Source organism: Pantherophis guttatus, chromosome 7, assembly GCF_059756535.1.
Source record: "Pantherophis guttatus breed Tessera chromosome 7, ASM5975653v1, whole genome shotgun sequence".
Classification (NCBI taxonomy): Eukaryota; Metazoa; Chordata; class Lepidosauria; order Squamata; family Colubridae; genus Pantherophis; species Pantherophis guttatus.
In genome coordinates, this window is record NC_142069.1 from 81,782,813 (window position 1) to 81,806,316 (window position 23,504).

Below are 23,504 nucleotides of genomic sequence, written 5' to 3' on the forward strand. Positions count from 1 at the left end.
TTTTGGATTTGGCTTGATGCAAGATGCTAATAGTTTCCCAGATGAAACTGGGGCTTAAGTCTGTCCATATGTTGCGAGATGAAGGAGTGCTCACCATATTCTTTTCTTTTATGTACACTGAGAGCATATGCACCAAGACAAATTCCTTGTGTGTCCAATCACACTTGGCCAATATAAAAAATTCTATTCTATTCTATTCGTATCTTCTGAGAGCTGGTTGGCATTTGTGGATGCACGAACCCTATACCCTAATCATTTTTACACAATATGTTAGGCAAGTATTTTTGCCTAATTTTGACAATGTTTCTTGGTATTTGTGTGTGTGTGTGTGTGTGTGTTAAATAGGCTTCATTCAGACTTTAATGTGCAGTTTGGCAGCAAGCTTGATTCTGTCCCAGACTTTTCCAAATGTTTTCCCACGCCAGAGACCAAATGCAGGGTAGCTATTACTTAAGTTACAATTTATTTTATTTAGTTATTTCATCTTGGACCTACAGGCTGCACGCTTGGTTGTAAGCAGTGGTGGAATTCAATTTTTTTTAGTACCGGTTCTGTGGGCGTGGCTTGGTGGGCATGGCGTGGCTTGGTGGGCATGGCAGGGGAAGGATACTGCAAAATCCCCATTCCCTCCCCACTCCTGGGAGAAGGATATTGCAAAATCTCCATTCCCACCCCACTCTGGGGCCAGCCAGAGGTGGTATTGGCCGGTTCTCCAAGCTATTCAAAATTTCCGCTACCGGTTCTCCAGAACCTGCTGAATAGCATCCTGGTTGCAGGGTGGATTTGATTTAAATCGACTTGATTTAAATCACAATTTAAATCATGATTTAAGTCACTAGTAAAAAGGCTTGATTTAAATCAACTCGATTTAAATCATAATTTTTAAAGAGCAACTGTCATCTCTGCTACTCCTTTGACCCACTGTTGACTCACTGATAGTCCCAATGTTGCAGAATATACAGCCTCATGCTACATAACTAAGCTCCATTTCATGCTGAATAAATTAAATTATTTATGTATCTTAAATAGAAAACTATCTTACGATAGATTTTTACCCCAAAAGTTTTTTATTAAAATAAATTCGATAAAAATCAAAAAAATCTGATTTTTTTGATTTTTTAAAAAAAATCATTGATTTTTATCCACCCTGCCTGGTTGTAAGGATGGATATAGTTTTATTGACCCATTTGATGGCGCCTGATTTTTTTTATTATCTTTTTTTTTCTCTTTGTTTCACAGACAACTTTATCTCAAGAGCTTCAAGGCAGTCGACAGACTCAATGCATCACAATCCACCTACCATTGAACTCTTACACCGCTCCAGATCACCCCTCAGCGCTAATCACAGGCCTTCGCCAGAGTCTGAGCAGCGGTCCTTGAAGTCCCCCCTGGAGAACACTATCCGTCGCCTCTCGCCAGCTGACCGGCTCTTGGGCACGCGACACCAGGAGAACAATCATCAGGAGTCTTACCCTCTCTCGGTGTCTCCGGCTGAGAGCAACCATTGCCCAACACCTTCCGAAGTGGCTCAGAAGCCTTCCAGTCCTCGCCAGGAAAATACTAGGGTCATCCAGTTGATGCCCAGTCCGATAATGCACCCTTTGATACTGAATCCCCGACACTCCGTTGACTTCAAAGCTTCGAGGTTGTCTGAAGATGGGCTGCACAGAGAGGTGAAGCCCATCAACTTGTCCCACCGTGAAGAGTTAGCGTTCATGAACCACATCATGGTGTCCGTCTCGCCCCCTGAAGAGCACGCAATGCCAATAGGGAGAATCGCAGGTCAGTGCAATATATTTATTTATTTTTATTCATTTAGGGAATTTATATTGTTGCTGTTCTCACCTAGGCTTCCTTAGAAAGTATACAGCATAATCTTAGTCCTGGCAAACCTCTTTTATTCATACAGCTGTGAGTCATTGTCATTCCCCATCCGAAAGGCTTCTCAAACAGTCTATCAGGGGAGTGTTTACAAACACTCACCTTATCTCCCTTGGAATGCTGCCAGAGAACTAATTGCCAAACGCAGGGCAAGGCCAAACTTAGCACAGAGTCGAACAGATTTTTTTCCAGAGCTTCTACTGACCAGATGATCTAATTGCTTCCTGCAAAAGCTCACGTCCCATTCGCTTCTCTTTTATGTCTTATGGGAGGGGCCAATCATCTCCAAGCCTTACTCCCAAGTCGACCCTGTTTTCTTAATTGTTCCTGTCTCCTGGCAGCTCTGCGCATGTGCACACTGGGAACAGGCTGACGCTGTTTTTCTGCCTCACTGATGTGAGACTCCGGAGGCAGCAAAGAACTACCAGATGGCCTTGGCCCTCTCTCTGCCTCCAACTCAGAGCCATCGTCCGAGCCTTCCCCAGACTCCAGGACTGGTCCACATTCCTCCCTAAACTCCTCATTGTCCGACTATGCTGCCAGCTCTGCTAGCTGCTGGCGGGCCACAACAGCTGCCTATTCGCACATGGTGACTCAAGGTGGCTGACAGACTATAAAACCTCATACAAAAACAATAAAACTAATAAAAGAAGAATCATATAATAAATTAATATGTTAAAATCACCCTCTGCCCTTGCGGTAACACTTCACACAAGCCATTTAATGGACTCCATCCCAATCTGGGTTACCCAGGCCTGCTGGCAGAACCAGGTCTTCAACGCCTTCCAGAAAAGTGCTAGAGTGGGGGTCATTCTAATCTGTTTGGGGGGGGGATGATGTTCCAGAGAGAGGGGGCTACCACGGAGTAGGCCCTTCTTCTGGGTCCCACCAGGTATAACCATGCCAATCATGGTTGCCTCTTTAGAACAGGAGTTGGGAACTATTGCCCTTTTATGACTTGTGGACTTCAACTCCCAGAATTCCTGAGCCAGCCAGGAATTCTGGGAGTTGAAGTCCACAAGCCATAAAGAGGCCATACTTCCCGACCTCTGCTTTAGAATAAAACCCACAGCTTTCACTAGCAGGCATGCATTTGCACACTTCTGTGCAGAGGTGGTATTCAGCCGGTTCGGATCGGTTCAGGCGAACTGGTAGCGGAAATCGCGGGTGGGCCGAACCGGTAGCAGAAATCACGCATGGGGCCACCCACCTGCCCCAGATCTATGCAGTCTTATTTAGGCACAGTTTTGAGGCTGGGCGCATATGCGGAAGGTGGGCATGCTCAAATTTTCAGGGCTGGGCGAAGCAGTAGGTAAATTATGTCAATCCCACCTCTGCTTCTGTGCCTTAGCTAGATACTTCTGTGTCCCAGATTTCTCCTAAAAATGCAAAATGAGCCACAAACTGAAATGAACCAGAATTATGCAAGGGAACAGGGAAGGCAGGGACGCACTACACACTCCTCAACTAACAGACACAATCAGGACTCAAATTTCCATTGCTACGCAAAGTGGTTGCTAAGCGAATCTCTCCAGTGGTGAAATGTAAAATTTGTTACTACCAGTTCTGTGGGCGTGGCTTGGTGGTGGTGGGGTAATGTGACTGAGTGGGCGTGGGCTTTTTTTAAAAAAAAACTTTTAAAACCATTTTTTCTACAACCTCTTCGGCCGAAGAGGTTGTTTAAAAAATGCTTTTAAAAGCCTCTGACAATCAGGCAACTCAGCTGGGATCGTCAGAGGCTTTTAAAAGCATTTTTAATTTTATTTCACTGATCTGCAAAGCTGGAAAAGTTTGGGGAACTCTGGTTTAGCATATCACTGCAGTTTTTAAGTTAATCCCGTGCTGACTCCTCCCTCCAGCTCGCGGTCTTCCCGAGATCTTTTCCAGTTCTGATCGCTCTCAGAATAAAAATATATTTACGCTTCTTTTAAGAAGGAAACATCATTTATTTATTTTGGCCAGCTGTAGTTTTAGGAAACTTATGTTAATAAAACTGGGAACCGATTTTTCTGACAGAATAAATAGCCTTCGCCTTCACGCCTTGATTTTTTCCCCACTCATAACGTTTCTCAGAAAAAACATTTATTTTGTGACTGATAAAAATGCTGCGGTTTAAGAGGAATAAATCTCCTATTGTGGCTAGGAAAAGGAGAAGGAGAAATAGACCAACCTAGAAAAATTAAGAGTTGTCATTCTCAGTGTATACAAGAGTTTTAAGATGGGAATTCAAGGTCTCCCATCCAATTTCATGTAGATTCTGTTTCACTTAGCTTCTAAATTGCACTGTTCTGCTAAAGCAGAGAAGGCCTTTAATTTATCTGCAGCATTTCAATTAGCACTTTGGTGATTCCTTTTTTTCTAAAAACAAGCACAGTTTTTAAAGTTCTGTATACAAAGTAGGAGTAACATACCGTATTTTTCGGAGTATAAGATGCACCTTTTTCCCCCCGAAAAGGGGGTGAAAATTTAGGTGCGTCTTATACACCGAATGTAGCCCTGCCCACCCACGCATACGTGCGAGGGGAACCTTTACCTTTACCTAAGGCTTCTTCCACAGTTGAACGTTCCCCTTTATGCCTTTGTAGACGCCATTTTCAGATCTGTGATGACGGAGATCAGGGGTGGCTCACAGAGAGTCAAAAAAGTCAAGCAACGGGGACACACCTGCACAGTCGTCCAAACCATATTGCACGAGTAACACATTAAAGAAAGGGGAACTGTCACTTAAGCATGGCTGCCATCTTGTCTTTTTTGAGACGCCGTTCCCCTTCAGAAGCACCCCTGGAAATGTGGCCACCATCTTTCCCAATTATTATTATTTTTTTTTAATTAATCTTGTTCCAGCAACATGATGAGGCCAGTTCAAAAAAGAGCAAGGGAAGATGGAAGCTCTGTATCTCAATGAATTAGAGTAGGGGTGTTAAACTCGCGGGCCAGATGCGTCATGTGCTGGCCCCGCCCCTGCCCGGTTTAGGTAAAGGGGGGAAAGTCCCAATACGTCATGTGACGACGCCGTGACGACGCGAGTCTGACACCCCTGAATTAAACCAAGGTATCCCATTCCACAGCCAGCCATGTTGACCGGGGAATTCTGGGAGTTGAAGTCCACGGGTCTTAAAATTGCCACGGTTGGAAAATCCTGAATCAGTGGCATATTTTTCAGTTTAATAAAGCTTGCTACTCCTTGCAAGGAGAAGCCTTTTTAATGTAATTTTTACCTCCCAGTTTGCCTAACGAATGAAATTAAACCAGCCTTAGAAAAATAAACAAGCCAAGTCTTTAAACTTTCATCACCTTTGATTAAAATTAGACCTTGCAATTGAGAACTTCCTGCACCATTAATCAGAGGGCACCAGGAAACTCAGACCTGTTCCAACGAACCTGATAGGCAGGAATTCACTGTATATATTGGAGGTACCAGGATAGGCAAGTTTTGATTTGATTGCAAACTCACATCAGGAGTTACACATCTGCATTGGCCCTTTAACCTTACACAGAATCAGAGGTGGGTTTCAGCAGGTTTTGACCAGTTCTGGAGAACCGGTAGCGGAAATTTTGAGTAGTTCAGAGAACCGGAAGTAAAAATTCTGACTGGCCCCGCCCCCATCTATTCTCTGCCTCCCAAATCCCAGCTGATTGGAAGGAAATGGGGATTTTGCAGTAACCTTCCCCTGGAGTGGGGAGGGAATGGAGATTTGACAGCATCCTTCCCCTGCAGTGGGGTGGGAATGGAGATTTTACAGTATCCTTCCCCTGACACACCCACCAAGCCATGCCAGAGCCACCAACCCACAGAACCAGTAGTAAAAAATTTTGAAACCCACCACTGCACAGGATCCATAAGGCACTGCTGAAGATCAGAAGACACAGATCTGACACAGATGAGGCTATGGATGTGTGTTTATTTCAGTGGTGAGTTCCTCCCGGTTCGGTCATGTTCGGCCGAGCCGGTAGCGGTGACGATATGACGTCACCGAACCGGTTCTCTCCCCCCGCCCTCCCACGTTATTCTTACCTTTTATTTGGTCCCACCCCCAATCTATTGCTGCCTCCTGAGTCCCAGCTGATGACTAGAGAGAAAAAAACTGTTTAAACTCTTGCCGCGGGGCTTCAAAGGGCCGTCCTACAGCTGATCAGTGTTAAAAGCAAACAAATGAGTCGGGTCGTAAGTGCAAGGACTGGTCGTAAGTGCGAGGACCTTGCAGAAATGACTCTGACCAGCTAGCCACACCTACCTAGTCACATGACCTCCAAGCCACACCCACGAGAGAGAGAGAGAGAGAGAGAGAGAGAGAGAGAGAAGCTGGGCAAATGTGGGAATTGCTTTCCATTCATCACATTTTATGGATTTATTTGTATACAGGTAGTCCTCAACTTATGACCACAACATTTCTGTTACTTAGCGAAACATTTGTTAAGTTGAATTTTGCTCCATTTTACAACCTTTCTTGCCACCGTTGTTAAGTGAATCATTGCAGTTCCTGAGTCAGGAAAACGGTTGTTAAGTGAATCTGGCTTCCCCGTTGACTTTGCTTGTCAGAAGGTCACAACAGTTGTTGCACACACAACTGCAGGACATTACAACTGTCATAAATATAAGTCAGTTGCCAGGAGTCTGAATTATGTGACCATGAGGAGGCTGCAACGGTCATAAGTGTGAAAAACGGTCTTAAGTCACTTTTTTCAGTGCCATTTGTAACTTTTGAACAATCCTTAAATGAACTGTGGTAAGTTGAAAACTACTGTATTTTTCAGAGTATAAGAGACACCTTTTTTCCCCCTAAAAGGGGGTGCAAATTTAGATGCGTCTTGTACATTGAATGTAGCCCCGCCCACCCACTGGCCCCCACCTTTTGGGCTCTACCTCCCAGCAGTTTACCTCCTTGCAGCAAGCAGCAAGAAGAAACACCTCATTTCAGCTTCAGCACGGTCTAATTAGCACAAGTTGACTCTCAGCTGTTTTGCTCTCAGCTGTGTAGGCCTCTGCTGCTTGCTGTAAGGAGGTAAATTGCTGGGAGGCAAGACTTTTTTTTTCTTGTGCTAATCAAACTATGCTGAAAACGAAAACAAAAGTAAAGCAGGCTATTTGCTGTTTGCTGCAATGAAGCAAAATTGCTGGGAGGCAGAGGCAGATTTCTTTTTCTTGTTTTCCTCACCAAAAAAGATAGGTGCGTCTTATAGTCCGGAGCATCTTATACTCCGAAAAATACAGTGGCTGTATTAATTTTACAAATAACTCAAGGCAGAAACCATATCCAACATACCTTCCTCTTCCTATATTTCACACAACAACAGCCCTATGAGGTGTGTCAGGCTGAGAGAGAGGGACTAACTGAAAGTCATCCAGCTGGCTTTCCTCCCTAAGATGGGACTTGAACTCGTGGTCTCCTGCGTTCAGACCTTGACCAAACTGGCTATCCATTGTTTTTGGATTTAGGCCCAATACTGAATAAAGTTTCAGGCACGCTCACCATGGCTGGTAGCACCGTTGACAACTGTTGGATGGTTTCAAAGATGTGGTTTCACAGGTGCAAAGGAGCCAGGTGAGCAAAATGGAGCGACTCATAGAAGCACCTGTTGTCGTTTGCATGGAAGTAATGTCTCTCGGCAACCTGTTGATAGATTCCTTGGCGGTTTTTTTTGCATCAGGCTGCAAAAAAATAAGCAACCACTAGATGGAGATAGAGAAAGCCACTACTCTTTGCTGCCATCTGGCGGCCGCCCAAATTTGTGCAGCCCAGATATGGCAGCTCTATTTTCATAGCAAACCAGTAGAGAATCACCAGCAATTAAGCCGAACGGCTGGGAAAAGTGATTTGGATACTGACATCTAGGATTTCTTATTTGGTCCTTTTATGATCTAGGGCAGGGCTCTGGAGCCGCATGTGGCTCTTTCATCCCTCTGCTGCGGCTCCCTATTGCTGGTCGGCTCCACAATTGATAGGACTTTCGGTTAGGACAGATAGAGGAAAAAGGACGCCACACTAGGAGGACACACTATGGTGGGGGAACCGGACTTCCAGTCGGCTCTAGAATTGAATTTGGGGGGGGGGCTTCCGGTTAGGACCTTTGTGGCTCTTTGAGAGTTTAAGGTTGCCGACTCCTTATCTAGGAGCCTTCAAATACATGTTTCTACCACCAGCGTGGCGCTGCGCCCTCAAAAGACTGCAGAAACTACCAAATCTAAAAGCACCATTTGAATACATTTTGATTCCCCGCTCCCCGCCCAAAAAAAAATCAAACTATTAACTGTTGTTTCCAAGCTTCATTTAGCCGAAACGATTAGGGCATTCTTGAGCCTCCAGCATTTGTGGCATGCACAGTGAAGCAGTCACGCAATCACAAAAGTCCGGTCACTTGAGGGGGGGGACTTGTATTATCCCGAGTGACCTTTGCGTTCAGAATGACAAATTGTCTCTCTTATTTAGAGCTGGTAAGTGCAAAAGCAGGTGGCAGAATTAACTGTTGGCAAAGTTCTCTAATATTCAAAATAGCTCTTCTCCTTTTCCTGCTAATAAAGCTCTGTGTGTGTGTGTGTGTGTGTTGAGTTCAGAAATTGAAATCGGGAAGTCAGCTAGTTCCGTGTGAGAGATGCCAGGGGACACTCAAGGATGGAATAGTCACCCCAAATTTCATTTTGTTTAATTTCCTAAAGTCTAAGGTCCTTGGCTGGAACAGCGGTATGCAAACCGTTCGTTAACAAGGGGCTCTTTAGTTCCACAGAGGGGATAGTCGAAGATGGGGAAAAGTCTTTACAGGTAGTCCTTGACTTACAACAATTCATTTAGTGACCATTCAAAGTTACAACGGCACTGAAAAAAGGGACTTACGACCGTTTTTCACACTTAACGACCGTTGCAGCATCCCCATGGTCACGTGATCAAAATTCAGAAGCTTGGCAACTGACTCATATTTTTGACGTCCCGGGGTCAAGTGATCCCATTTTGCGACCAGCAAAGTCAATGGGAAAGCCGGATTCACTCAACAACCGTGTGACTAAGTTAAAAACTGCAGTGATTCACTTAACAACTTTGGCAAGAAAGGTCGTAAAAATGGGGCAAAAATTCATTTAACAACTGTCTCGCTTAGCGAAATAATTTTGGACTCCATTGCAGTCATGCGTGGAGGACTACCTGTACATAAATTTAAAGTGTGTTTACTTTCAGGAAATAGTAAGGCACAGTCCAATAAACAGTCCAGGTCATACACATATAAAGCAGAAGATAGCAAAACGACAGTCCAGGGATAATCCAATAACAAAGTCTTCTTACCAGTCGTCGTAGTCATTCACAACAAACAGTTCTTCTGGATTTGCAAACAGTAGCATACAGAGATATCAGAGAGCAAGAACAGCAAAGAGAGACAAACCATGTTTCTAGCTCCCTCTTAAAGAGATTGGCTACAGAGCTAACCAATCAGGACACAGTATGATGCAATACAGCAATCTTAAAAAGTGATTTATGACCATTTTTCACACTTAAGACCATTGCAGCAGACCCTTGGTCACGTGATCAGAATTCAGGCACTTGACAACTGACATATAGTATTTATTCCAACCAGAGTTGGAAGGGACCTTGGAGGTCTTCTAGTCCAACCCCTTGCTTAGGCAGGAAGCCCTATATACGATTTTAGACAAATGGTTGTCCTGCCTCTTCTTAAAAACTTCCAGTGTTCTGGAGGCAACTTGTTTCACTGATTTACTGAATTGAATCGCATGGTTCTGTTAATTTCACAACTGCCTCACTTAGCAACAGAAATTTTGGGCTCAGTTGTGGTCATAAATCGAGGACTACCTCTAATCTCCTCCGAGAGCCACCGTCTGATTTTCTGCTTGTTTTCTTCGTCTTGTTAAATGGCTGGCCAATAAAACACACATTTTTTTTGTGTGTTCACCATTTTTCTTCTGACTCTTTTTTTTCCAATTTGAAAGTGAGGCGATTTCTTTTATCAGCTAAGAAGGAAACTAGAAGATTGTCACAGGAGAAGGGGATTTTTTTTTATTTTTTTTTTGCCCTAATAGAACATCAGGAGAACAGAACTCAAATTATTTCTCATCATTTATTCTCTTTGTAATACAACCCTTTGTATAAAAAAAAAACCACACACACCCTTGAGAGATTTGTGAGAAGTTCTGTTTTCCGTTGATCCTAACCATAAGCAGGATAGGGCGGAACTAAACCGGAATTGGCAACAAGGAAAGGGAAGGAAATACGATTCTTGCCTCTCCATCTGCTTTTTGTTCTGGGATTATTATTTTTTTTTAACCACACATGCAAACTGCCATTTCTCTTAAGGAAGGAAAGTATAAAAATAGCTTGGGAAAGAAGATTTAGGAAAAGAGCGGGAAAGAAAAAAGAAAGTTATTCTTCGAAGAATCCCTGTATTTCTGCAGCTAAATAGGATTTTAAGGCAGCGTTAATCAAATTTGGCGACTTTTCAGCTGTGTGGCCTTCAGTTCTCAGAATTCCCCAGCCAGCCTACTAATCTGGTCTAGATAGCAATAGCACTTAGATCAGGGGTAGTATTCACTTACTTTCACTACCGGTTGGCAAATGTAAGTGCATGCGCAGAGTGCCAAAAATGGGACATGGTGATGGGCGGGTGGGCGGAGCTTCCCACAGCCACCGCTACCGGTTTGCCCGAACCGGATAAAACCGGCTGAATATCACCACTGACTTAGATTTATATCCCCTTTCACAGTGCTTTACAACCCTCCCTAAGCGTTTTACAGAGTCAGCATCTTGCCCCCAACAATCTGGGTTCTCATTTTACTGATCTCGGAAGGATGGAAGGCTGAGTCAACCTTGAGCCTGGGGAGATTTGAACTGCCAAATTGCAAGCAGCCGGCGATAATTCATTGGCCTTTTTGGAATATATATTAGAAGAAAAATTGAGTCCGTCAGTCCAGGGGTGGGTTCTACTTACCTTTACTACCGGTTCGCACCGGGGCTGCGCGTATTGTGGCTCCGTTACTGGAGCCTGTGTCATCGTCAGGAGAGGACTCCGAGAGTGAAGGGGAGGAGTTGGCAAGGCCTCCCTCTCCAGGACCCTCCTCTCTGGCAATGCCTTCGGTGTCCGCCGAAGGGCAAGAGATAGGGCCAGGGCCAAGCACGTCCACGCAGCCACAGATGGACAGTGATGAGGGTAATGAGTCTTGGCTGGACCCACACCAGTGTCGCAGAGATAAGCGCGCGCAACAGAAGAAAGGGTGTGCCCGAGATTAGGCTGAGTCACTGGACCACACCCCACAGGATATAAAAGGGAGCGTGGTGGCCAGTCAAACCTTGTGACGAACAAAGCTGAAAGCTTCCACGCCATTCTGCATTGCCGGACTTTTGCTTTAAGAGTTGATGGGATTATCTCTGGATTTGATTGTAATTATTGAGCTGCTTTCCTTTGATGTATCAGAAGTGGGGAGAAGTTATCTCTCCTCTTTGTAAATAATAAACTCTTGGCAGGCAGCCACTAGGTTGTTGCCAAGTTCTGTTATCATAAGGAAAAGGATTTTGCCGGCTGGTTTGGTCTTTAACTCCTGAACGTCTATTGGTGTGTGTGCATGGGGTTGGGGACAAAACAGCGCGCTCACTTGCTTGCTTCACTTGCACACGCTGTTCTGCGCATGCGCAGAAGCGTTTTGATGACATCGGTGGGCGGGGCCTCCCGCCGGTTTTACTACCGGTTCTATAGAACCGGTGTGAACCGGGGGCAACCCACCACTGCATCAGTCAAGGGATGTAACTGTAATACCTCCAGAATAATTGCTCTGCTTTTAATGTTTTTATGGAAAAGCTGAGTGTTAGATACAGGCAAGTGAAATATTGCTGAAGTCGTATTAGGTTTATGGTGCATGATTCTGCTAATCTATACAGGTAGTCCTCGACTGACGTTTCGTTTAGTGACCGTTCAAAGTTACAACGGCACTGAAAAAAGTGGCTTACGAACATTTTTTCACACTTATGACCATGGCAGCATCCGCACAGTTAGGTGATTTATATTCTGTTTCGGAGGCTTTCAGAAGCAGGAAAAAAAAAGGCTCTGAAACAGGTTTCAGAGGCAGAAAAAAAAGCAAGGCAGAGAGCTCACAACCAACAAACCTGTTGCTAAAATTCACCTCTGGGAACAGCTGATTGGGGGGTATTCCAGGAGGCCGATCTACCTGCCAATCACCCACTTTTTTTCTTATTTTCCTCCCCAAAAACTAAGGTGTGTCTTATACCCCGAAAAATACGGTATATACCACTTTACAGCCCTCTCTAAGCGGTTTACAGAGTCAGCATATTGTCCTCCATGATGTGGGTTCTCGTTTTACCGACCTTCGGAAGGATGGAAGGCTGAGTCAACCTTGAGCCAATCAGGATCGAACTGCTGGCAGTCGGCAGAGTTAGCCTGCAATACTGCATTCTAAGCACTGTGCCACCACAGCTTCTTTTTCTCTTGGCACATCTTGCCTATTAACACCTCCTGGCACCTGTCTTTATAACGGATCGGTTTTATTCTAAAATACCGCTTTATAATTGGTGTCAATGGGTTTGGGATTCTTTGCAAGGAGCAATAGTATCTCAATACTTTATGCAGAGAAATAAAGTAACATATGACAATTTCTGGCATCTTTCCTGGAGGTGAGTCATTGGTGGCCAATTAGCCAATTCGTTTCCAGCAGGAATCTTTTGATGACTTTTCTGTCGTTCTCTTTCCAGACTGCAGACTCCTTTGGGATTACGTCTATCAGTTGCTCTCCGACAGCCGGTACGAAAATTTCATCCGATGGGAGGACAGAGAATCCAAAATATTTCGGATAGTGGACCCCAATGGGCTGGCCCGGCTATGGGGAAACCATAAGGTACAAAGGACCCACGATGGGGTTGGTTATCTTGCAGAGATTGTGAATTAAATGATTGGGGAGGAGTTGGAAAAAGAATAAAAACGATTCTGCTAAAAAAAAAAGAGAGAGAAATTCTATAATCTTCTATAAACCATGGTGGTATTTGTTTGTTTGTAAAAATGTATTGGCTGCCCATCTTACCAAAGGGTAATTCTGGCTTGCTTACAATCTTAAAAAGAGAAAAAGAATACATAAACTGAAAGACATAAATAAAATACTATGAAGATCCACATTTATTTTATTTAGCGTATAGCTGTTCACACACAATATTAAAACACTTCATTTTTACAGGTTAAAACAATTAGAAAAAGAGCAGTAAGAAAACGTAAGAGGAAAACAGAAATAACATTTCAGAGTTTAATGTCGAGTTTGGAGATCCAGTCAGTAGCTGTCGTTGTTACGCAGAGGAAGTCCCTAAAATCTCCTGGATACCTTCTGTTAGAGCAGTGTTTCTCAACCTTGGAAGCTTGAAGATGGGTGGACCTCAACTCCCAGAATCCCCCAGCCAGCGCTGCTGGCTGGGGGATTCTGGGAGTTGAAGTCCATCCATCTTCAAGCTTCCAAGGTTGAGAAACACTGTGTTAGAGCATTCCCTCACTCTATGTTGGATAGGAAGATCCAAATTCTGTGGCCTGATTAAAAGATGGAGAGGGCGGTAGCAGGATGGGGGGGAAGTGGGATCTGTTGTTAATCTGCCCACTGTTAATGTGAAGGGGGGCCAGATGTTCCAGATAGATAGGTAGGTAGGTAGGTAGGTAGGTAGGTAGGTAGGGGGAGAGAGAGAGAGAGATACAATCAGATAATAGATGACTGACTGCTGACTGACAGACAGACATATGATATGATACAATATGATATGATAAATATGTTCAGATAGATGATGGATGGATGGATGGATGGATGGATGGATGGATGGATGGATAGATAGATAGATAGATAGATAGATAGATAGATAGATAGATAGATAGTAAAATAAAATAAGATAAAAATACCGCTTTAGAGAAGAAGATGTATTTCTCCCCTATTTAATTTCTTCTGCATTACTAACTGAACATGTGGGAATTTCCCACACTTAAGACGAGTAAAAAATATTCAGAGTGGCTCTCTAGGGCTATGCCAAACCCACCGTCCCAGAGTTCCCTGTGAATCCCATTCACACCAGGAACTCTGGGAGCCATTTTTCATTCTTGAAGATTCGTTTCCCAAAAACGTGAACCATTTTGGGCATGGTTTTCCCATCACTAGTGCATTCTGGGAATCTTGTGGGAGGGGGACGATCTGACATGCCCTTATTTGGGGTGTGCTTATTGCAAATATCCGAGGAAGACGGCAGGGTTCATTGGCTACTTCGGACCATGGCTGGTGTGAGGACTTTCCTTCTCAAATTTCTGGCAGGAAAGTCTACACTAGCAAGGATGGGGCCCAGTGTAGTGCAAGGAGCAAGGCTCAAGGCTCTGATGAGTAGGTACTTAGGAATTCTAGTACATGCTTTCATTCCTTTCAAGTGACGTCTGCTTATGTAGTCTCTTCCAACAGCAAAGTTCTTTCTCGGCTCCCCACTCTTTATGTTGATGGGGAGGGCTAAAAAGACATGGGCAGATTGCACCTGCTCCTAATTTTGATCGTAGGCAATTGACTTAATAGCGCAATTCCTCCTTCATTGTGTCAATTCACAGGAAAAGCTTCCCAGTCTGTCTCTTCCCCCACTCTCCTGGAGATCACCGCTGTCTGGAAATTGGTGGAAACCAATGGAAGGATCATATGTGATCAAATTCTTTCTTTCCTTCTTTCTTTCTTTCTTTCTTTCTTTCTTTCTTTCTTTCTTTCTTTCTTTCTTTCTTTCTTTCTTCCATCCTCCCTCCCTCTTTCTTCCTTTCTTCCTTCCTTCCATCCTTCCTTCCTCCCTCCCTCTTTCTTTCTTCTTTCTTTCTTTCTTCCATCCTTCCTCCCTCCCTCCCTCTTTCTTCCTTCCTTCCTTCCTCCCTCCCTCCCTCCCTCCCTTTCTTTCTTCTTTCTTTCTTTCTTTCTTTCTTTCTTTCTTTCTTTCTTTCTTTCTTCCATCCTTCTTCCCTCCCTCTTTCTTTCTTCCTCCCTCCCTCCCTCCCTTTCTTCCTTCTCTTTCTTTTTCTTCCTTCCTTCCATCCATCCTTCCTCCCTCCCTCCCTCTTTCTTTCTTTCTTTCTTTCTTTCTTTCTTTCTTTCTTTCTTTCTTTCTTTCTTTCTTTCCTCCATCCATCCTTCCTCCCTCCCTCCCTCTTTCTTTTTTTCTTCCTTCCTTCCTCCCTCCCTCCCTCTTTCTTTTTCTTTTTTTGCCGTGTGTTGTCATTGCTATTTATTGATTTTTTTAAAAAAAAATTCTATGGATTTTATGCTGTTTGCAGGTGAGAATTGGGTTGCTTTATTATGTTGCTTTTTTGTTGGAAGGATTGGCTTAGTAGTAGCAGGGTAGTACCCTGTTTCCCCCAAAATAAGACATCCCCTGATAATAAGCCCAATCGGGCTTTTGAGCGCATGGCAATAAGGCCAAGCGCTTATTTCAGGGTTCAAAAAAATATAAGACAGGGTCTTATTTTCGGGGAAACATGGTAGTATGAAGGATGCCCAGAAGTGAGGCAATTTTGGAGACAGATTTTGCTCTCCCAACTCCCATCGCATGTGTAATGCATGTTTAAAAGGGTGGGAGTTTCAATCATGCAGGTACCACCTCCATCTTGACTTTTTTTAGCCTTCCTCCTCTCGCTGGTAGATGGCCATGTCTAGACAGGCCTCCAGCCCTATCCGGCTGAGCCCTTTGAACTTCTGCGCAAGAGCAGCTTCTTTATTTGTTTGTTTGTTCATTTGTTTACGAAATTTAGAGGTTGCCTGACTCCAAAGTGTCTCTGGGCAGCTTACACTAAAAATAGCAAACAATTAAAAACAACAACAACACTAGAAATGAAATCCCGTACATCCGGACAAACACACTCCCTCAGATAGAAAACACAACCAACAAAGCTCAACAAACACACAACCACTCCAAGGCCTGGTTGGACAGCCAAGTTCTTAAAGTCTGGAAGTTGAGTCATGGCGGTTAGGCTTCTCTTCTCTTCTTTTTTTGCTTGAAACATTTCACCGCTTGTCCAAGTAGCTTCTTCAGTCTTTAAAGCGTTCCAGAACATTGTCGGGGTTGGGGGGGGGGGAAGAAGGGAGCTAGACAGATCTGTGGGGAGATGCCATTCCAGAGGGCGACAAAGAAAATGGCATACTTCTGGAGTCTCAATTGATGTCTTGTACGTCTGAAGGTCTCAAAGCACCCCAACTCTGCTTGTGCGTACCGGATGGGCAGAAACTTGGTGTAATGGAATATGTGGATGGAGGAGAAGGGACCTCCTGCCCCCCCAGAGCAAAAACGGGCCAGAGGGGGGATGCGCTGCCCCCTACACCCCGTTTTGGGCCTAGTAGGCCTCCCTGAAGTCTGGGACCAAAAACGGGCTGTGGGAGGGCACACCCCACCCCCTTGTGCCCCGTTTTGGGCCTAGGAGGCCTCCCTGCACTTACCTAGGAACCAAAATGAAGCGCAGCGGGGGGGACGACTCCTGGAAGAGGCAGGGAGGGGCGGAGCCAGCCAGCAATTTAACTACCGGTTCGCCTGAACCAGCCCAAACCGGCTGAATCTCCTCACTGACTCAGTCTAATAGGCCAAACTGTTAAAAAACGTTGGTGGGAAGTTCGTACTTTTAGACTTGCAAGATTCTGTTAATGTAGCCTTGCAATAAAGTAAAATTAGTTATCTGGTTTGTGTTTCTTGCCCGATTGACCTGGAAAAGCTGACTCCTGGTTCTAAGCCATCAAGAGCTTTGTAGATGATAATCAACATCCTGAATTGCACCCAGAAGCTTACTGGCATCTAGTGAGTGCATAGATCAGTGGTGCATCATGGGCATACCAAGGGCTGTCCAGTTCTGTCCTGTGCCACCAAATTCTGGACCAATAGCTTCCAAATCACCTTCAAAGGCAGCCCCATCTAGAGTGCATTACAATAGTCCCAACTGCTTACATATTTAAGATAAATGAAAGAGGTGGGAGCCCTTAAGAATCAAGCCTATTCAATCTCATATGTTGATTTATTAATTTCCTCCCAAGTTGTAGACTATAGAATTTCATGGGCTCAGTGTTATCTAGCATGACATAAGACAGTGATGTCTAACCTTTTTGCCGTCGCGTGCCAAAAGCGGGGAGCGTGGAGGGGGTCGTGCACACGCGTGCCCATACCCATAATTCAATATGCCCCACCCCATGCATGTGTGCACGACCCGCCCACGTTCACCACTTTTGGCACATGATGGCCCGGTGAGCCCGGTAGGCCTGTTTTTTCGTCCTCCCCAGGCTCCAGGGGCTTTCTAGGAACCTGGGGAGGGCAAAAATGGCCTTCCCCAACCCCTCAGAGGCCCTCCGGAGGCCAGAAACGGCCCATTTGCCAACTTCTGGTGGGACCAGAAGGCCTGAAAATCAGCTGGCCGGTGTACGCATGCGCACTGGAGCTGACCTAGAGCAACGCTTGCGTGCCCACCAATATGGCTCCGCGTGCCACAGGTTCGCCATCACGGACATAAGAGAAGGCAAGCAAAAACAAGGGACAGGGAATGTGAACCGGGGTTTAGCGAGCCCTTCTTTCCTTTATCGTTTTGGTAACTTGTTTTAATTCTTGCTTTTCTTTGTCTTAAATGAAACAGAACCGAACAAATATGACCTACGAGAAAATGTCTCGTGCCCTGCGCCACTACTACAAGCTAAATATTATCAGAAAGGAGCCAGGACAAAGACTTTTGTTCAGGTAATGGTGATTTTTTTTTTTTTTTTTTTTTTTTGGTGCGTTCCAAATTTTGTGAAAGCATCTTGGTTCTCTTGATCACAGAATTTTTGTGTGATCGTATTTTTCGGACAGTAAGATGCACTTTTTTGTCTTCGGCCGAAGAGGTTGTAGAAAAAAAATGCTTTTAAAAGCCTCTGACGATCCCAGCTGAGTTGCCTGATCGTCAGAAGCTTTTAAAAGCATTTTTTTACAACCTCTTTGGCTGAAGAGGTTGTAGAAAAAATGCTTTTAAAAGTAAAAAAAAAAAACAAAAAAGTTGGCCATGCCCACCCAGTCACATTACCCCCCGCCCCAAGCGACGCCCACAGAACCGGTAGTAACAAATTTTACATTTCATCACTGACTCAAAGGGAACATTAGTTCTGGAAATACCGAATTTTATTTAAACTCCTGATTTTTCAGCTGTACAGGTAGTCCTTGACTTACAACAGTTTGTTTAGTGACCGTTCAAAGTTACAACGGCACTGAAAAAAAGTGACACATGACCGTTTTTCACAGTTACGACCATTGCTGCATCCTGTGGGCACCTGCTCAAACTTTAGGTGGTTGGCAATTGGTTCATGTTTATGACAGTTGCTGTGTCTCAAGATCACCTTTTGAGACCTTCTTGTCAAGCAAAGTCAATGGGGAAGACAGATTCACTTAACAACCATGTTACTAATTTAACAACTGCAGCGATTCACTTAACAACGTGGCAAGAAAAGTTGTAAAATGGGGCAGAATTCTTGCTTAGCAAACAGAAATTGTGAGCTCAATTGTAGTTGTGAATTGAGGACAACCCATATACAGGTCAGCCTCAATTTATGACTATAATTGATCCCGGAATTGCAGTCATGAGTCATTAAATTTCTTAACCGGGTCACCACATAATCCCACCCTATTTTATGACATTTTTTCTGATGGTCATTGTTAAGGAATTCGCAGAGTAACCCTTGAGTAGCAAGGGTGTGCACATGAAAGCGATTGAGAGTAGTTACGAATAAACACAGCCAACACACAGATACACTGAGTTGTGTTTACTTTCAGGAAATAATAAGGCACAGTCCAATAAACAGTCCAGGTCATACACATATAAAGCAGGAGATAGCAAAACGACAGTCCAGGGATAATCCAATAACAAAGTCTTCTTACCAGTCGTCGTAGTCATTCACAATAAACAGTTCTTCTGGATTTGCAAACAGTAGCATACAGAGATATCAGAGAGCAAGAACAGCAAAGGGAAACATACCATGTTTCTAGCTCCCTCTTAAGGAGATTGGCTACAGAGCTAACCAATCAGGACACAGTATGGTGCAATACAGCAATCTTAAAGCTATATTGAGGGTTTATATATTGCCAACCCAACAAGTTACAGTAGGTAATAATAATTTCCTAACAGTCATTAAGCAAGTGCTGCAGCCATTAAGTGAATCCATTTTACCTAGTGGGCATTTTTTGTTGGAAGTAAATGTTGAAACCAGCAAAAAAAAAACCAAAAAAAAAAACCGTGAGAAAACATGGCCACGTGGTGATCGCAGGATGCTGCAAATAGCTGTAAAGATGAGCCAGTAGCCAACAATCCAAAATGCAGTCATGTGATCATCAAGGGTCTGTGTGTGTTTCTGGCTGTTGTAACTTTGAAATCAGGTCATTCATTTTTGGGGAAGGGTGTCATAACTTGTCACTAAGTGAGCAGTCATAAGTTAAGGGCTCCCCGTGTACTGAGAAGATACACATCTTTTAGAGTTCCCTCAATAAGATAAATCATGGCTGGCTACTAAATCTTTTATATGCATTCTAATGTCCTTGTCTATAGGGATGCGGTGGCTCAGTGACTAAGATGCTGAGCTTGTCGATCGAAAGGTCGGCAGTTCAGCGGTTCGAATCCCTAGTGCCGCGTAACGGGGTGAGCTCCCGTTACTTGTCCTAGCTTCTGCCAACCTAGGAGTTCGAAAGCAGGTAAAAATGCAAGTAGAAAAATAGGGACCACCTTTGGTGGGAAGGTAACAGCGTTCCGTGAGCCTTTGGCGTTTAGTCATGCCGGCCACATGACCACGGAGATGTCTTCGGACAGCGCTGGCTCTTCGGCTTTGAAACAGAGATGAGCACCGCCCCCTAGAGTCAGGAACGACCAGCACATCTGTGCGAGGGAAACCTTTACCTTAATGTTCTTGTCATTAGCAATGCCAATAGCCAACTCAAAATTCTTCCCACCATTATAGGCCTGGTCGCTACTGATAGTTTGAAAACTGAGTTTCTCCATTTCGATTGGTTAAAATAATTAACAATTTGCAACGTAGTGGTCGCCGGAAAAATTGGCTGCAGCTCACAAATCCTGCTGTCCAAAGTTCTCAGAAGCAGTGCAGAAACACCAGCGCCAGTAAAATAATAAGAAGAATAAGAATTAAACACTGCTGCCCTCCACCCCACCTTACTACGCGCTCTTTGTTTCTGCAGGTTCATGAAGACGCCAGATGAAATTATGAGCGGCCGCACTGACCGCTTAGAACATCTGGAATCTCAGGAACTGGATGAGCAGATCTACCAGGAAGACGAGTGCTGAGGATTTGATCCACTTCCTTCACCGTGAATTGATGGAGAAACCGTCTCTGGAGATCCATTGGGCTGGGAAAACAGGGCTCCAGGACTTGGCATTTATCTCGGACTGGCAGGACCTCCAAGCACCTTAGCGAAGAAACAGATTGGCAAGGGTGGTTGAAAGAAGAGAGCATAGCCCTTTCGCCTGGTGGCTTTTAGGACCTGTCTCGCCTTGGGCTTGGTATTTTTTTGTTTTGTTTTCGATTGGTCAGTTTTATATATATATCTATATAAAAAGGAATTTTAAAAAAAGCCCAAATATTACTTGGACGGGTTAATTAGAAATTAATTAGAAATATATATATATTTCTAATTAATTTCTAATTAACCCGTCCAAGTAATATTTGGGCTTTTTTTTAAATTCCTTTTTGTAGAGCAGAACGTCAGGGGGCTGCGTATTCTGAATGCTTTCCTATGGAAATTAGCACAACTGTGGGTCGGCGCAGATTCTCACGAGAGCCTCTGTAGGAAAAAAAACAAAAAATAAAAAAATCGAGGGTCGGCGGGCAAAAGAGGCATCGGAGAGAAACTACAGAGGCCAAAACTGCTTGCAGTCGGCATCCGTCGGCACAAAGATAGATCAAAGAACGTTGGACTGCAATCCATGGTTTTGGAGCATGAGAAATACCAAAAAAACGCCTTCCTGGTGGCCGAGGATAGAAAGTGGATGCCGTCGTTTGGGGAGTGTTGTTGGTCAGCGTTGGCTCCTCAAAGCACACGGACCGAATCCGGGCGCCTGAGCACTGTCGAAATGTGTCAGAGAAACGATCCCAGAAATCAGTATAAAAGGCAGGAGATTCATGCAGGATGGCCCAGCTTCGAGAAAGGGTTATGCAGAAACCACACCTGATGAAGGTGGATATTTTCTTTTGCCGGATGGTTACTAAAAGGTATTTCATCTGCAAGGCTGAAGAACGTGTGTGGGCCAGCGAGATGGGTTTTTTCGGTGTCCCTCCCCCTCTTTGGGTTGGGGCCCAAAGCCAGCCGCCTCTGGTCCGTGAGGTAAATAGTTGGTCCTCCAAAGAGAAGGAAGGGTGTAGAATTTTCAAAATGGTGGCTATAATTTTCCCAGGAAGTGGCCTTCACAGCTCAGAGAGGTGAAATTGAATCTCTGGGGCTGAGCTTCGTCTCCGTTCCCTTCGCTTCTGCTCTATCCACGCACACACCCTCCTTCCCTCGAAGTTTTCTAGTCATCTTCCTCATTTCTTAGGTGGATGTGAATACTGAAGACTACTATTTTTATTACGTTTCAGTGTTCTGGATTCTCGCGACGACCGATGAGCTTCGTAGCCTTAAGAGGAGATTTGTATGTGCCTTTGGTTGGTAGGAAGACTGTTCTGTTAAACTCCTTCGAGGTTGAAGTCATCCCTCTTTCTATACCACAAATGAAGTTATTCCTCATTAAGTTCAGAGGTTCTTTTATCATGACAAAATGCTGGCTATATAAGGGTATTGTTGTTTTTTTCCTAACAGCCATGGACAAGATCATGTAAATCATACACGAAAGAAGTAAAAAAAAAAAAAAAATTAAAAAAAATTCCACAGTAATTTAAACAGCGTCAGAAAAAGTAACGGACTATATCCCTCGTTTCTTTGGGGCAAATGAAGTATATTTGCATCTGTTTTTTTTTTTTTCTTTACTTTGTGTAATAATTGCCTGCTTCTCCCGAGCTGAGAAGCACAAAGACTTGTCTTGAATTTCATTTTCACTTCCCATCACCGGAAACCTTGTTTTCTTGTTTTGGAAATTTCATCGCAGCTTTTTGAAGCCTATTTTCCGAATTGTTAAGGGCTAGAAGCTTACTTTTCGAAAAGGGAGTGTTACGTTGGAGGTTCTGAAGGTGGTGAGTACGCACAATCCAAGATGCAAGCTAGGTGACTTCTTAGCCACGTTTTTGCAGGAGTGTTCCTTAAAAAGAACTAGAAACTTCCTTTCTAAGAAAAAAAAAAACCATAGAAACTTCCAGGAAGGGGTGTTTTTAATGCGGTCAAATTGTGGACTAATTGCGTGGTCAAAGCCTGTATGTAAAAAGAGGATGGGGCTTCAACTCACATCCACAGGTGTCATCTTGGCTCATGGAGGCACCTTGATGAGCAAAAACCCTTTGCTTTTCATTTCTTTCCAAAGCGAAATGAAATTCGCCCCTGACAGAAATGTGTACCTTCCATTAAAAATGGCAGCAAATGAAAATCGTAACACAAACACATACAAAAAAGAGAGAAAAGGGTGCTGCCCCTTTCCTACAGTTACTTCTTCTCCTTTCCCACCAAAGCTTCAAAGCAACTTCAGCTCCACCCGTCTTACCAGCTAAGTAACCCACCGTATATATTAGCCAAAAAGAATATGAAGCAGTCGAGTCTAACCCAATCCCAACGGGGGAAACCATCATTGCTGCCGAACGAAAAGCTACAATTTTGAGAAGGCAAGAAATCCCGAGAACAGGATCGTGTCCGGTATTTTGGGGTTAGATGATGACGATGAGGGGGGGTGGGAATGCGTGTCTGTGTTGTCGTTTGTCCTTCATCCACACAGCCCATCATCCAAACTTACAGGCGTCTGGCCAAAAGCAATTTATGAAAATATGGCATCTGGGGAGAGTGGGGGAAGAAAAAAATAAAAGAGTCTGGCTTACGATAGATATTAAAAGAGTGAGAGAAATTGAAACTGGAACAGTGTGTTTTCCATATTCGGGAACTGAATCACAATGTTTGTTCCTTTGAAGCCAAAGTACACATTACAATTAATGCATGATTGCCCTTCGAAAGGGCAACGGTGGGACTATTTGGTAAGAAAAAGAGAAAAAAAAAATCTTCCTGTTGTAACATTTGGCATTTCTCTACTCTCTTAGCCAGTGGTAAAAGGAACAGAAAATCTGTTAAATCGATGTAAAAAAGATTTTGGAAAAGAGCCCCTTGTAAGAATTCACTCGGAAATTCCCCATGTATACCGAGAATTGCTGGCAGCTCAGAGTAGAACTAAGAATGAAACCTATTAGCTGCAGCCATATGCAAACTCGAAAGGAAATCGTGCTTGTCACATTGCTTTCTTTTCTTTTTAAAGGAAAACTCCTTTTTTTTATTATTTTCTTAAGTAAATTATAATCTGTTGAAGATGGCGCTTCCTATTTTCTTCGAGGTGTGGGGTTTAAGGGAGTGAACTGAATGAATGTAAACAAAGCAAAATAAGAATGCCTTTACTCAGGGCCAGTGAGTTGCAAATAATTTTTAAATGCTTGTAATTACATCATCTCAATAAATTTTTTTAATATAAAAAAAAAAAGCAGAGATGGCATTTTGTCTTTCGAAACGCCT

General features: G+C 43.9%; 1 protein-coding gene across 1 annotated transcript in view; it reads left to right on the forward strand.

Annotated features, from left to right (window-relative positions):
* ETV6 (ETS variant transcription factor 6) overlaps positions 1–22,532 on the forward strand; it is a 143,950-nt gene extending 121,418 nt beyond the window's left edge. The window contains exons 5-8 of the mRNA XM_034440369.3: positions 1,240–1,782; positions 12,579–12,721; positions 17,476–17,576; positions 20,052–22,532. Coding sequence (XP_034296260.1) covers positions 1,240–1,782; positions 12,579–12,721; positions 17,476–17,576; positions 20,052–20,157 — 893 coding nt within the window. The 3' untranslated portion in view covers positions 20,158–22,532. The remainder of the gene's footprint in view (positions 1–1,239; positions 1,783–12,578; positions 12,722–17,475; positions 17,577–20,051) is intronic.
* Positions 22,533–23,504: the final 972 nt, after the last annotated feature.